Genomic DNA, 16,229 nt, shown 5'->3' with positions numbered 1-16,229 from the left:
CTTTTTGTCACCACAAGCAGAGAGACTCGTTGAGAAGGAAACTAACACAGAGGAGGTAATGTGGAAAGACGGAAACGTCTTCTTAATGACGTCATTTAACACCTGGACCTAACCTTGTCTGAAGCTATTATATCCTTAGACCTTCCAGCTATATGAATCAATCATTTGTACCCTATTTTTGGTCTGGGCCAATTTGAACTAAGTTACTACCACTTGAAACTAAGCAATTTTTCACAATAAAAACTTTTTTTTTTTTTTTTTTTTGAGATGGAGTCTCGCTGTGTTGCCCAGGCTGGAGTACAGTGGCATGATCTCAGCTGACTGCAACCTCTGCCTCCTGGGTTCAAGCAATTCTCTTGTCTTACTCTTGCCTCAGCCTCCTGAGTAGCTGGGACTACAGGCATGCACCATCACGCCCAGCTAATTTTTGTATTTTTAGTAGAGATGGGGTTTCAACATGTTGGCCAAGCTGGTCTCGAACTCCTGACCTCAGGTGATCCACCTGCCTTGGTCTCCCAAAGTGCTGGGATTACAGGCATGAGCCACCGTGCCTGGCCAATAAAAACAATTTTTAAAAATCACTCTAGGGTTGTTACTGAGCACTCAATTACAATAAGAGAATAGCAAAGCTGTGTTTGATAATGGGTGGATGCTTGGGGTGATTGTAATCTAAGAGATTTTCCTGGCAGAGCCAAATTCATGTATTAGCAAAATTACTGAATTTTTAGGTCTTTCTGATTACCTTGGGATAGCACGACCTTTGAACATTTAATCTGTTTATTGATAACCTTGCTTAGACTGTGGCTATCCTAATTTGTCCAACATGCTATGAGAGGAGGAAGTACATGTTTTCGGGAAACAGTCCCTGTGGTCCAAAACCCGTTACACACCTAGTCAAACTCAGTGTCACAGTTCCTCAAAAAGTGAAAAAGCTCGACACTAAAAGAATACGCCTTAGGCCGGGTGTGGTGGCTCATGCTTGTAATCCCAGCACTTTGGAAAGCTGAGGCGAGTAGATCACCTGAAGTCAGGAATCTGAGACCAGCTGGCTCAACATGGCGAAACCCCGTCTCTACTAAAAATACCAAAAATTAGCCAGGTGTGGTGGCGGGTGCCTGTAATCCCAGCTACTTGGGAGGCTGAGGCAGGAGAATCACTTGAACATGGGAGGTGGAGGTAGCAGTGAGCCGAGATGGTGCCATTGCACTCTAGCCTAGGGGACAACAGTGAAACTGTCTCAAAACAAAACAAAACAAAACAACGCATTGGCCAGGTGGGGTGGCTCACGCCTGTAATCCCAGCACTTTGGGAAGCCTAGGCAGGCAGATCACTTGAGAACAGGAGTTCAAGACCAGTCTGGCCAACATGGCAAAACCCTGTGTCTACTAAAAATACAAAAATTTGCCAGGTGTGATGGCGCATGCCTGTAATCCCAGCTACTTGAGAGGCTGAGGCAAGAGAATCACTTGAGCCTGGGAGGTGGAGGTTGTGGTGAGCTGAGATCACACCAGTGTACTCCATCCTGGGTGACAGTGAGAAATATACCCAATTCATGGAAAGAGTCCTGGATTATAAATAAAAAATTTGTTTTCTAATCCAGATCTTTCCATAACTTTGGGCAAATACCTCACCTTTCTGAGCCCCAGTTTTATTTTCCAGAGAGTGAGGAGCTGAGGCTAAATGATTTCAAGGATATTTTCCACCATTCTAAATTCTATGATTCTACTCTAAACATTTATATTACATTTATTCTCAAATTATGGAACATTCCTCATCAAGTGAAAACAAAATATTTCATCAAATTGTCACATTTCCAGAAAGGCCCATATTTTCACCTTTTTAATGTAATAGAGATCAGGCGACAGGAGTGAGTGACACCTGACTTTGCACTGGAGGAAGACAGAGAAGAAGGAGTCCTGGAGTGATGGTTGCTGTGGCGGAAGGCAGCCTTTGTGGAGTCCATGTGTTGGCTTCTCACTCTTGCATCACCAGCCTGTGATCACAGGTGCTAATTAAATTAATAAAAAGGCATTTTGTTAAGACATGTGCCCCACACCTGCTGTGTCACCAGGCACAGCTTTCTCGCCTGTTGTGATAGAACAGTTTTTACCAATCACCAATGAAGGCAAAAAGACAATAACAGCAAGAAGGAAGAGTCAACCTATAGCCAACCTGACCTGATTCTCCCCTGACGAATGCCTATTAATTTGTCATGACACATTAGGAAAGCACACATTTTGAATTTGACATTCCCAGTTACGTAGGGCGTGACAACTTTAATAGTCATTATACTTCCCAGAAATAACATGCTGTCCTCACCCAATTAAGGATGAGGATGATAAACTGAGAAATTATAGCATGTAGAAACAAAACTTAAGACGCAAATAAGGAGCACACCCACCTCTCTATAATGATGCTTTTACTGAATGGTCTGGAGGTCACTTATTTGGAATTATTTTGAATGGCTCTGGTAACGTCTCTTTGACTTGAATGCAGATGCCATGTGTTTTTGTTTGAGGAAGATATATAAAAAAATATTTTTAGCTTACGCTACATTTTATGTTAAAAATGGATATAGCCCAACATATTAGGATTATATTTAGTTGTGAGAGATTTCAAATCCAAAATATAAGAATTTATTTTCCTCCCATTTAGAAATCCTGGCAAAATGTCCAAGTCTAACATGGTGCTCCATGGTGTTGGGGACCAAGCAGTTCCCACCCTTTTTCTCTGCTGTGCATGACTGCTATTCTCAAGCTCATCTTATGGTTCAAGATGAAGTTGCACACAATTTCCACTTACTTTATTTTTTATTTTTTTGAGACAGAGTTTCACTCTTGTCACCCAGGCTGGAATGCAATAGCACGATCTCAGCTCACTGCAATCTTCACCTCCCAGGTTTGAGTGATTCTCCTGCCTCAGCATCCTGAGTAACTGGGATTACAGGCTTCTGCCACCACACCCAGCTAATTTTTGTATTTTTAGTAGAGACAGGGTTCACTATGTTGGCCAGGCTGGTCTCGAACTCCTGACCTCAGGTTATCCGCCTGCCTCAGCTTCCCAAAGTGCTGGGATTACAGGCATGAGCCACGGCGCCTGGCCCGTAATTTCCACTTACATTTTATTGGTAATCTTTAGACACAAGACAGGGCTTCACGGAGGCTGGAAAAGTAAGTCCTGTCTTCTAGGCAGCCATGCACCTTGCTTAAAGTTGTGTGTTCTATTATTATAGAACAAGAATTGGCAATCGTTTTCCTGTAAAAAAGGCCAGTTAGTAAATATTTCAGGCTTTGTGAGGCACATGGCCTCTGTCTCAACTATTTAACCCTGCGATGGCAGCCATATTTAACCATACGACAGCAGCCATAGACACTACACAGATGGATGCTCGTGGCTGTGTGTCTGTATGAGTGCTTTTTCACGCGGCTGATAAAGACAGACCCAAGACTGGGTAATTTATAAAGAAAAAGAGGTTGAATGGACTCACAATTCCACATGGTTGGGGGGGCCGCACAATCATGGTGGAATGTGAAAGGCACATCTTACATGATGGCAGATGAGAGAATGAGAGCCAAGTGAAAGGGGTTTCCCCTTATAAAACCATCAGATCTCATGAGACTTACCCACTACCATGAGAACAGTGTGGGGGAAAAAGCCCCTATGATTCAATTATCTCCCACCGGGTCCCTCCCACAACACATGGGAATTATGGGAGCTACAATTCAAGAGGAGATGTGGGTGGGGACAAAGCCAAACCATATCAGTGTCAATAAAACTTTATTTACAAAAGCAGGTGGTGGGCTGGATTTGGCACACAGGCTGACCTCTGTTATAGAAAATGGGTAATAATAGAAAACAGAAAATAGAGATCTCTAGTAGCCTCTGCTATGCCAGGTAGTAGAAATATTAGTACTATTAACTCTGGTAAGTCCTTCTCTCCCCTCTTCCCCTTTAGTACAGTTGGTGGCAAGCAAGATTGCCAACAATTTATAAAAATCAGCGAGAGGGCAGAAGAGGACAAATTCATTTAAGGCTCTCTTTGAAAGACGAGTTAGCGAATTTCAATTATCCCTTTTGTTTATCATTCTGACTCTTACTCTGCTTAGGCAAAAACTTCTGTCATATTTCTGACCTTAGTAAGATAATGGCTATTTTCTGGACAACCACTGGGAAGTGCAAATTTCCATGGAGTAAGCAAGCTGACTGAAGGAAATGCAGAGGAGACGCTGAGAAAATTCCCTGAGGGAATAATTATGGTTTTCCCCTCTTTTTGGCAGAGTGGGATAGGGCTGTGATCTTTAAGATCTTGTCTTTCTTCTTAGTGGACAGGGGAGAAGAGGTGCAGGATTGAGATAACCTACCTTGTTTTAACCTGAGTGACTCTCTCTTAGCAGAGAGAGCCGGATACGCTCCATTTTAGTTTCTTCACTTGCAGTCCCCTTTATCCCCCTTAAGGGAATAACTAGTGCACGCTGACTCCACGCACATCCAGGAATGCACCTGCTGATAAGATACTGAGGCAGGCTGTACCAGCAGCTCCTGGGAATGGGCTCGGTGGAAGGTACCTAAAGCCCCTGCATTTATGTCTTACTGATACTTTAATCCCCTGCACCTGGAACTGTTTATTTTTTGTAACTGCTTCTATAACCAATTTTTTTTTTTAACTTTTTGCCTATTCTTCTTCTGTAAAATTGCTTCAGTTAAACCCCCCTCTCCTATTTAGACCATAGTATAAAACAGAATCTAGCACCTTCTTCGGGGCCGATAGAATTTTGAGCGCTAGCTGCCTCTCGGTCGCCGGCTAATAAAGGACTCCATAATTTGTCTCAAAGTGTGGCATTTCTCTATAACTCGCTTGGTTACAACAGGATTACACTAGAGAGCTCCCCCTTAAGCAAAATAAACCCGAAAGAAGTTTGATAAACATTCACTGTGGAAATTTTATCTTTCATCAATTTTATTGAACTTATTTTAATGAATCCAATGATAACATGTGACTTAAGTCACATAGAGATACACAGGCCGGTCACAGTAGTTTGCCCCTATAATCCCAGCACTTTGGGAGGCTGAGGTGGGTAGATCACCTGAGGTCAGGAGTTTGAGACCAGCCTGGCCAACATGGTGAAAACGGTCTCTACTAAAAATACAAAAATTATCTGGGCGTGGTGGCATGCACCTGTAGTCCCAGCTACTCGGGAGGCTGAGGCAGGAAAATCACTTGAACCCGGGAGGCGGAGGTTGCCGTGAGCCAAGATCATAGCACTGCACTCCAGCCTGGGTGACAGAACAAGACTCCATCTCAAAAAAATAATTATAAACACACACACACACACACACACACACACACACACACACACACACGCAGAATTAAGAGTCTTCCATGATCCATCTTCCCAGTCTCTCCCAGAATGTCCTAACAATCAAACTCTGTGCCAGGAAAAAGGGATTGTTAATAGTAACTTCTGTTGCTTCCAGAACTCTTAAAGTGGGATAAGCTGCTCTGCAAACTCCCTTCCTGGTTCCTTTTTCTTTTTTTTTTTTTTTGGAGACTGAGTCTCGCTCTGTCGCCCAAGCTGGAGTGCAGTGGTGTGCTCTTGGCTCACTGCAACCTCTGCCTCCCAGGTTCAACCAATTCCCTGCCTCAGCCTCCCGAGTAGCTGGGATTGCAGGTGCTTGCCACCACAACCAACTAATTTTTGTATTTTTAGTAGAGAGGAGGTTTCACCATCTTGGTCAGGCTGGTCTTGAACTCCTGACCTCATGATCTACGTGTCTCGGCCTCCCGAAGTGCTGGGATTACAGGCGTGATCCACCATGCCCGGCCTCCTTTTTCTTAAGATCCACTTAAGATCTAGTTAGTAGGATATTAACTTGCAAGATCTTCCCTTTCCATAGTACTGACTACTGGTAAATCTACTTTTAGATTCTCCCAAACTTCTACGTTTGTGTTTGGTAGAAAAGATACTTTAATTAAACTGGTCAAACATTTTTACTACATGGATCCAAGACTGGAACAATAGTGGCTTTAGATTTCCACATTTATGAAAGGTGACTCAGAAAGTTAGCATGCAACAGTCAAGCTAAAGGAATTTGAGAGATAATTTAGTCCAAATTCCTTAGTTGACAGAGAGGAATTGAGGTACAGGGAAGGAAAGTGATGTGCTTTGGATTAATTAGCATGTCTAATTAATAATAAAATGTCGTAGAAACTCAGGTTTTCTAGTTTGCAGAAACACTTGAAAGCTCCACTCTGCCTCCTGAAGAGCTGGACTCAGCGGGAGGGCAGCCCTTATGGGGAACAGGGAGTGGAGGGATGGCCGCCCGTTGACAGTCGAGCATTAGCAAGTGGGAGGAGATATCTGGCTTCTCCATTCCTTCTTTTTTTTCTCTTTCTGGTTTTGCTAATTTATTTAAAAATTACATTTGTTCAAGTCAAATTACCACTTGATACTCATTGTTGGATTTCTTTAGGTCATCCTGCTGCTCTCTCAGTTTCCCAGGGGTTTGTGCGTCTGCCTTCTGCTATGCATTTTCCCACGGCCTTGTTGGTTCCTTCCACAGAGGCAAATGTAAGTGCTTTTCCTTGCTTCCTGTGCTGTGTGCTGTAATCACTGTCTCTCCTATTTTTGTGGTGGCACGGACATTCTATCGACACTGAATCCGGGTACTCCCTGGAGCACTTTCTATGCTTAGCAGAGCTATTTATTTTTATTTTTATTTTTTGAGACAGTCTTGCTCTGTTGCCCAGGCTGGAGTGCAGTGGCATGATCTTGGCTCACTGCAGACTTAGGTGACCCTCCCACCTCAGTTTCCTGAGTAACTGGGACCACAGGTGAACACCACCACACATGGCCAGTATTTTTAAATTTTTTGTCGAGACAGCGTCTTGCCGTGTTGCCCAGGTTAATCTTGAACTCAAGCGATCTGCCCACCTTGGCCTCTCAAATTGCTGGGATTACAAGTGTGAGCCACATTGTTATTACATTATCTACTAAGGTGGCTGTCAAACCCCTGTGGAGAGTGCCTATTTTACTGATACACTGTTCTGCTTTCATTTCACACATCACGTTCCCAAGAATAGCAGAGACAAGAGACGCCTTTTCCAAAACTCTATCAAAATGACAGAGCCTCGGCACGGCCTTCCCCACGTCCTGCAGATTCTGTGTCACACAGCTCGCGGTGGACAGTTTGCCAGCTCTTGGGCATGGCGAAAGAACGATCTTTGGAAGAGCAGGGAAGCCCAGAAGTTCACAGAAAAGAAAGCTGTCAAATTCTTCTTGCAACAGTGGTGAGTAAGAAAGGCCTTAGCTTCTTCTGAAAAGGCCGCATGTCCCCTGGGACAAGGACGAAGTGCAGTGTTGCGGGGAGACCTGTCCAGCTCAGGTGGAGAGCACACAGTGTAAGAAGCGCAAGATGCACCCCAGCAGGAATTCTGGGCTGCTTCAAGCATGCTGGGTTGTCTCCTGGTTTTTCAGGTAGTGTCAAGGAATTAGCCCCAAATCTAGAGGGCATTTAATTTACTTTGGCTTAATATGAGAGTTTTTGGGAAGAAAGGAAAAGTATCACATTTAGGCCAAACAAAAAGGTTACTAACATTTCCTTTGAAGAAACGTTGGAGTTATTAAACATTAAAAATTCAAACAAATGTGTATGGCAGTGTAGTTTTGTAAGGGGCAGAAATACTTAGTACATCTATTAATTTCTGGGGTCATTTTCATAAGTGGATGACATTTTTGTAGATGCATATGAACATATGGGTTTATATACACATACATATTCATATTATATATGTATAATATACACAGATAATACACACATCTATATACAAATAATATGAATATATTAGTATATTGTTTGTATATGTATATGTGTATATGTATACACATACAGTATATATGTAAATGTGTATTTGTTATTTATAAATGTATATATAATGCATGTATACATACATATGTATACTATGTAATACACATATAAATATATATCATATATCAACATAATATATGTGTATTATAAAGTATACAGTATGTGTATATAGTATACATATTATACATATGTATATAATATGTGTATTTTATGTATGTATAATACATAGTATATATATAAAAAATAAATGTATTTCATGTACATATATTACATAGTATACATATGTATATAAAATACATGTGTATTTCATACATGTATATTATATGGTATACATATGTATATATACATGCATTATATGCACATAATATGGAATATATGTGTATATATTTATACATGTATACATGTATATACATGTGTATATACACATACACACATGTGTTCATATGCATCTATTAAAATTTTACTCATTTATGAAGATGACCCTGGAAATTGATATACATGTTGAAACTGAGTCTTTATATATACATATATACACATACATGCACACATACACATATAAACATACATATATACACACACATATACACTAATAGATTATATTGACATTGCTGCAAATCCTTCTTTCCCCATATATGATTATATTGCAAGATCCCTCTCTCTACATATGTGTATCTGTGTATATTGTGTACTTTTCTCTTTTGAATTATTTTTTTTCTTTGCCATCAGGAGATGTGGCAGGCAGGAAAGCCAAAAAAGAGAAGAAGATAGAACAGGATTGGGTGACCAAAAGATGCCCAGACATTAATGTGAAAAGAATAAATGCTTAATCATAATAATTAGGGACATATGCCCTTTCTGAATCTCATCTGTTTTAGCTTAAGGAAAGAAATTTTTAAAATAACATTTTTAAATGAAGGAAAGCCTTTTTCTTACTTTCTAGAACCAACAAAGGCAACCTTATGTTGCGAGTCATTATAGCAAAAGCATTAGGAAGGAAAGACCATTTAAAGTGAGCTCTGTCATTAATTTCCTAACTGCTCGCTTGAATCTCATAAATAATTTTAAGTAGAAAGAGTTGTCAAATGTGATTAAGGTCATTATTTCAAGTTAAAGTAGCCCACAGGCTTTCTGATAGAAAAATCTTTCTATAGAGAGATGAACTAAGGTTTCTTCAAGGTTAGGGGTCCCTGGAGCCTATTCCGTGAAGATATATTACAGTAGAGATGATCAAGTACAGAGAAGTCATCTGAGAAGATTGTACAAGGTTTCTCAAGGTGAGAGGTCTCTGAACAAGAACAGATGATATTATTTTAAGAAGATTTGCTGGGCGTTCAGTTTCCAAAATGAATTGTAATATATGTTTTTCAACCTAAAAACCTGACATCTGTGTTGGGAAAATAATAGCCTAGGCATCATTTAGTTCATTTAACAAATATTAACTGAGGCGGTACTCAGTGCGCCAGGCATACTTCTAGCTTCTTGGGACGTGATGGGAACCAAATGAAGTCCCTGCTCCCAAATAGCTCAGACTCTAGTGTGGAGACAGGCAATAAAAACAATTATAAAAGATAGCAGAGCTCCCATCCTGGCTAACATGGTGAAACCCCATCTCTGCTAAAAATACAAAAAAAAAAAAAAAAAAAAATTAGCTAGGCATGGTGGCAGGTGCCTGTAGTCCCAGCTACTCAGGAGGCTGAGGCAGGAGAATGGCGTGAACCCGGGAGGCGGAGCTTGCAGGGAGCCAAGATCACGCCACTGCACTTCGGCCTGGGCGATAGAGTGAGACTCTGTCTCAAAAAAAAAAATCGAGACCATCCTGGCTAACACGGTGAAACCCCGTCTCTATTAAAAAATACAAAAAAACTAGCCGGGCGAGGTGGCGGCGCCTGTAGTCCCAGCTACTCGGGAGGCTGAGGCAGGAGAATGGCGGGAACCCGGGAGGCGGAGCTTGCAGTGAGCTGAGATCCGGCCACTGCACTCCAGCACGGGCGGCAGAGCGAGACTCCGTCTCAAAAAAAAAAAAAAAAAAAAGCAGAGCTCATCATCTGCAGTGAGAAACACACAAAACAGACAATGACAAAGCCCAGTGGCAAATGTTATGGACAGGGAGAGGATGGGGCATTCTCTAAGTTGGGAGGCTAAATCTGTATTAGTCAGGGTTCTCTAGAGGGACAGAACTTATAGGACATATGAATATATGAAAGGGAGTTGCTTTTTTTGTTGTTTTTTTTTTGAGACGGAGTCTCGCTCTGTCACCCAGGCTGGAGTGCAGTGGCCAGATCTCAGCTCACTGCAAGCTCCGCCTCCCGGGTTCACGCCATTCTCCTGCCTCAGCCTCCTGAGTAGCTGGGACTATAGGCGCCCGCCACCTCGCCCGGCTAGTTTTTTGTATTTTTTAGTAGAGACGGGGTTTCACCGTGTTAGCCAGGATAGTCTCGATCTCCTGACCTCGTGATCCACCCGTCTTGGCCTCCCAAAGTGCTGGGATTACAGGCGTGAGCCACCGCGCCTGGCCGAAAGGGAGTTTCTTAAGGAGAATTGACTCACACGATCACAAGGTGAAGTCCCCCAATAAGTCATTTGCAAGCTGAGGAGCAAGGAAGCCAGTAGTGGCTCAGTCTCAGTTCCAAAACCTCAAAAGTAGGTAAATGGACAGTGCAGCTTTCAATCTGTGGCCAAAGGCCTGAGAGCCCCTGGCAAGCCACGGGTGTGAGTCCAAGAGTCCAAAAGCTGAATAACCTGGAGACCGGTGCACAAGGGCAGGAAGCATCCAGCACGGAAGAAAGATGAAGGCCGGAAGACTCAACAAGTCAGGTTCTTCCACCTCCTTTCCACTTGCTTTTGCTAGCTGCACTGGCAGCTGATTGGATAGTGCCCTGCCTCTACCAGTGGGAGAGGCAACACCCAGAAACACCCAGATACACTCAGAAACAGTACTTTGCATCCATCAATTCAGTCAAGTTGACACTTAATATTAACCTTCACAAAAGCCTGTCTTCCTCAAACAAGTGATATTTAGCTGAGACCTGAAGGATAAGCAGGGGTTGGCACAGCCCAGGTAGGTGAGGGATTGGGGTGAGGTAAAGAAAGGGTGTTTGCAGCAGAGTGGCCAGCATTGCAAAACCCCAGAGGTGAGAAGGCCCAGGTGAGAAGGAGCAAGTTGTGTCTTAGGAAATGGTTGTGTGGCTGCAAAAGGAATTGAGGAGAAATGGTAGAAGATTGGCTTGGAAAGGCATGCAGAGGCCTGGTCATGCTGAATCTTGAAAGCTGTCATCAGAAATCTGAAATTTTGTTTTAAGGGCAATGGGCAGCCACTTTTAAGTTTCTAGTAGGGAAGTGACATGAACAAGTTTTGTTTAATAAAATCCTTTTGAGGGTAGTGTGAAGGCCAGATTGGAAGTGGAGCAGAGTCATAGACAGAAAGCCCCTCAGCAGACTGCATTGGCCAGCCGGGAAACAGACGAGGGCGTGGCTGCTACTAGTGGGTGGCAGTGAGGACTATAAGGAGAGGTAACACCGACGATGTGCCAAGTACTCTTCTAAGTGCTTTCTTTCTTTTTTCTTTCTCTTTTTTTTTTTTTGGACAGAGTTTTGCTCTTATTGCCCAGGCTGGAGTGCAATGCACGATCTCAGCTCACTGCAACCTCCTTCTCCTGGGTTCAAGTGATTCTTCTGTCTCAACTTCCCGAGTAGCTGGGATTACAGGTGCCTGCCACCATGCCTGGCTGATTTTTGTGTTTTTAGTAGAGACAGGGTTTCACCATGTTAGCCAGGCTGGTCTTGAACTCCTGACCTCAGGTGATCCACCCGCCTTGACCTCCCAAAGTGCTGGGATTACAGGCAGGAGCCACTGTGCCTGGCTTTCTTCTAAGTACTTTCTATGCACAAGCTCAGTAAGTCCTCATAGCATCCACACGAGGAAGGCTCTGTTATCACCATGTGCATCTTACAAATGGAGAAAAAAAGAGAGACTAAGTTGCTTGCATTGCCAAGTAAGTAGATCTGGGATTTGTTTGTTTGTCTGTTTTTGAGCAGGGTCTCACTCTGTTGCCCAAGCTGGAGTGCAGTGGCACGAACATGGCTCACTGCAGCCTCAACCTCCTGGGCTCAAATGATCCTCCTACCTCAGCCTCTTGAGTAGCTGGGACTACAGGTACGTGCCACCATGCCAAGCTAATTTAGGTCTCGCTATGTTGCCCGGGCTGGTCTTGACCTTCTGAGCTCAAGCAGTCCTCCCACCTTGGCCTCCCAAAGTATTGAGGTTATAGGCGTGAGCCACTGTGCCTGGTCAGATCTGGTCAGATTTGAAGCCCCGTTGTCTAACTGCAAGTTTAACCATTTCCCTACAGTTTTCTCTCTGGGGTAGGCTGATTTGAGGAAGATCTAGAGTTGACTTGAGAGCGTCCAGTGATTGACTCCATTTGGGAGCCATGAGGGTAGAAGGTGTTCAGGAGGATGACTGGGTGGGTGATGTTGCCTTTGACTGGGAGGAAAAAGAGGAGGATTTTGGTTTTTTTTTTTTGGTGGGGGGACATGGAGATAAGGAGTCTAGTTTTAGGCATTGTTGAATTGGGGATGCCACGTGAAGATGTCCAGTAGACTTACAGATGTAGAACTCAGGACCCAGGCCAGGACTGGCAGGTATGGATTTGGGAGACCTCAATATGAATGTAATTGAAGCCAAGAAGTGGACGAAATTGCCTAGGGACAGTATTGGGGGTGATCAGAGAAGATACCAACACCAAGGGACACCTTTAAGGAATGGATATTAGAAAATTAGCTTGAAAAAGAGGCTGACAATGTGGCTGGAGAAGTTTGAGAAAATCAGAGGAATGTGGAATCACAGAAATCAATAAGAGAATGTTTTCAAGAAGAGGATGACTGCTCCCAGCTCCTTGGGAGGCTGAGGTGGGAGGATTGTTTGAGCCCAAGAGATAGAGGCTGCAATGAGCTGTGTTCATGCCACTGTACTCCAGCCTGGGCAACAGAGCGAGACTCTGCCTCTAAATAAATAAATAAATAGAATAAGAAGAGGACCACTGAACAGGGTCAAATGCTGTCAGCAAGGTGAGGACCGACACGCTCACCATAGACAACAGTGAGGTCCCAGGTGAGAGCAACTCTAGCTGACCAGAAGCACCCGCCAGACTGTGGTGGGAAATGGAGATGACGAGAGTGGATAACTCAGGAGGGGAGAAGTGAGGCGGCTGTGGGAAGAGAACAGCGGGGAACACAGGGCTGCGGAAGTGTGTTTGATTTTTAAAATAGGAACCATCTGTGTGCATCGACTCACGTCTGCAGATAAGCAAGTGCTTCAGAGGCAAAAGATGGAGCAGAGAGAGGGGCAATGCAAGGCAAGGGGTTTTGGGCGGGGACGGAATTCAGAGCGCGAGTGAAGGCCTCCCTCAGACTGCGAGGCGAAGCGTGCTCCTTGTGAGTGTGGATGCAGATATACATGTAGGCTTGGTGGTGGGGATCTGAGTGTTTTCCCTTCAGAGGACTTCATCTTAGTAGGATTGAGTGAAAAGGGGCGATGGAGTGGGACCGGAAGTTTGAGGAGAGGAGACAAATTTGTGAAATAACTAGAATGGAAACTCGGAGAGCGCGGACAGAGAAAGATTGATATAGATTGCTGGCAGCATGGAGGGCCCAGTCAAGTCTGGTAGTCATGGATTTCTAGTGGAACCAATCTGTGAGGTTGTCTGATATTCTCAAGCAGAGCCCAGCAGCCCGGGTGTACAAAAAGATCAGAGACCTTGGTTTGATCTGAGTTGAGGTGTTGCCAGGTGGCTGGGGAGGATGGACAATGAAAACAATGAAGCAAGAATGAGTTGAGGGTCTGCAAGAGACTGGGTGAAGGGCAGGACATGGACTCTCAGCCAGATGGGGAAAATGGAGAGTGAGGAGAATACTTGCCTCACCTCTCTCACTGATTCTGTTACTTTGGGTAAACTGTCATACCTCTGGGCTTCAGTTTTTTCCCCACTAATAAGTGAAGTTGTTGGCTACATGATGGCTAATATCCTGCCCAGTTCTCAAATTCTGTGGTTCTGTTTTGCCAATGTGTAAGCACCCTCCGACCATGAATGGGAGACATCGCCAATCCCTTCTAACCACTAGGGCCAAACAAGCCGCGTTATGCTGGAGAAGCAGATTCCATTGATGTTTCCAGATCATGGATACAACTCTCACTCTCATAAAAATATGCAAAATATCCAGCACACTTCCCATAAACCAAGAATAAACATCCCATCGATATTGGTAATCTAACCCTGTTGTAAACTTCAAGTTTGAGTCGTTACTTGATTCAATTCAATTCAACTTAAAGACATAGTCATTGAATGTATACTTTGCATAAGTTCCTGTGACAGCAGTTGTAGGGGATACAAAGACAAGAGAGCGACAGTCCTTGCTGTGTTGTCATCTCACAGGAAGGGCAAGACTGGTATATAAATAAATATGTTGGGGGAAAAAAATCTTAGTATTCAACCCAGGTAACAAAGAACAATTTCTCTCTCTATTTATTTAACAACTTAATATCTGTTTTGAGCCCTACTTTTTACCAGGTTGGAATAAGCTCAGTTGGGGTCCTCACCATTTTTTGGGTCATGACTAATTCTAGGGGCTTACATAATCTGAAGCCATCAGGAGGGGGTGCTTTTTGGTCCTCAATGTCATCTGTCAGCACGATCTGCTGAGACATCGCTGCCCCTGTGGTTGTGTATTATGTGTTCGTGCAGGCAGTCATGGGGACACACTCATTCCCTCTGCAAGGTCCCTTCAGGACCTACCTTTTGATTCTCTCTGCTACTTCTAGGCCTTTCTGGGTTGCACGGAACCCGTGCGCCTCTTTGCAGCATGCATAAACACAGCACTCATCCATTTCCTTATGGAGTCTTGCTACCTCCCTAAGGTTCTCCCAGGGGCACAGGAGAAAATGCTGCTTCTCTCAGGACCAGTGAGCATTTTAGCTCTCTGAGTCTCCTTCCGTCTTTCCTTCTTGCTTCTAACTCTGAGAATCCTCTGGTCCGGGAAGATTGGGCAGGTGAGATCTAGAATCTTACTATTACAAATAATGTTTGCTTCCAAATCTGTTGTCTGTGCTGTAGGGTATTTCTGTTACTAGGAAACTTCTTCTCTCTTTTCTACTGTCTTACATCCTCCTAAGGCAATGAACACAAAGTGGACCAGCTGCTTGAATGTAGAAAAAAGCAAGGGGGAAAGAAGTAACGTGGGGGAAATCATGGAAGCTATTCCGTACAAGGCAGAAATAGGGTGTGTTATGAGATGAAAAAACATTGTACTCTGGGGCTTCAAAGTATATTAATAGGGTTCTTTGGTTGCACATGAAAGAAATGAATACTGGTCAACTCAAGTCAGAAAAAATAATGGGTTTATTGAAAGCCTTCTGGGTAACTCACTGAGTAGAAAAAAGAGCTTAACAGATGCTTGGAGAATGACAGAAGCCAGGCAGCACTGAGGATTGTAGCAAGAAGAACGCAAGAGCCGTCAAGGGTGCCACCATCAAATGACTCAGTTCCAACCACCTTCTGTCTGGTGTGTGCAAATCCCCAGAAGATCGGCTATGATTGGCTGAGCTTGTTCACACTTGTGGCCAGGGGTTCTCTACCTGGAAGCTCCACCAGACCTAAAGTGGAGAGAAGTCTTACTCCCAAGGCAGGGGAAGGCAAAGGAATGTGAGGATGCAGGATGTCCTGCTCAAAAGGAATGGAAGAGAAAGTCCCATCCAGAAAGTAGGACAGCTTAGAGGACAGGGCATTTGTGAAGGACTTTGAAGGATGGGAAGGGTTCTGATGAACAGAGATATGAGATGGAGATAGGAAGAGAATGCATATTCCAAGCAGATAAATTTGGTAGGGTTGAAAATGTTCATTTGGAGGCATATGAAGAAATCTGAGGCTGGCTGCAGTGACTCAAGCCTATAATCCCAACACTTTGGGAGGCCAAGGTGGGCAGATCGCAAGGTTAGGAGTTCGAAACCAGCTTGGCTAACATGGTGAAACCCCATTTCTACTAAAAATACAAAAATTAGCTGGGCATAGTGGTGGGCATCTGTAATCCCAGCTACTTGGGAGGCTGAGGCAGAAGAATCGTTTGAACCTGGGAGGTGGAGGTTGCAGTGAGCCAAGATCGTGCCATTGCACTCCAGCCTGGGCGACAGGACGAGACTCCATCTCACAAAAAGAAAAGAAAAAAAAAATCTGAGAAGGCTAGGCATGGTGGCTCGTGCCTGTAATCCCAGCACTTTGGGAGGCCAAGGCGGGTAGATCACTTGAGGTCAGGAGTTCAGGACCAGCCTGGCCAACATGGTAAAACCCAGTTCTCTATTAAAAATACAAATA

The 16,229-nt window shown here is 43.8% G+C and overlaps 1 protein-coding gene across 7 annotated transcripts in view; it reads left to right on the top strand.

Moving 5' to 3' along the window:
• The window catches only part of LOC141409950 (uncharacterized), a 102,286-nt gene that overhangs the window by 43,872 nt on the left and 42,185 nt on the right, over positions 1–16,229 (top strand). For 5 of the 7 annotated variants that reach the window (XM_074036243.1, XM_074036238.1, XM_074036240.1 and 2 more), the window contains 2 exons: positions 6,472–6,569; positions 7,082–7,288. Coding sequence is in view for 1 of the 7 variants with exons in the window: in XM_074036244.1 (XP_073892345.1) it covers positions 6,472–6,569; positions 7,082–7,288 (305 nt within the window). In the remaining 6 variants the exon portion in view is untranslated. Of the gene's footprint in view, positions 1–1,851; positions 2,006–6,471; positions 6,570–7,081; positions 7,289–16,229 lie in introns of all 7 variants that reach the window. The other 2 variants (XM_074036241.1, XM_074036239.1) reach the window with 1 other exon arrangement.

This window comes from Macaca fascicularis, chromosome 3, assembly GCF_037993035.2.
Source record: "Macaca fascicularis isolate 582-1 chromosome 3, T2T-MFA8v1.1".
Classification (NCBI taxonomy): Eukaryota; Metazoa; Chordata; class Mammalia; order Primates; family Cercopithecidae; genus Macaca; species Macaca fascicularis.
Note: the sequence above shows the minus strand (reverse complement) of the source record. Positions and strands in the feature narration are given on the sequence as shown.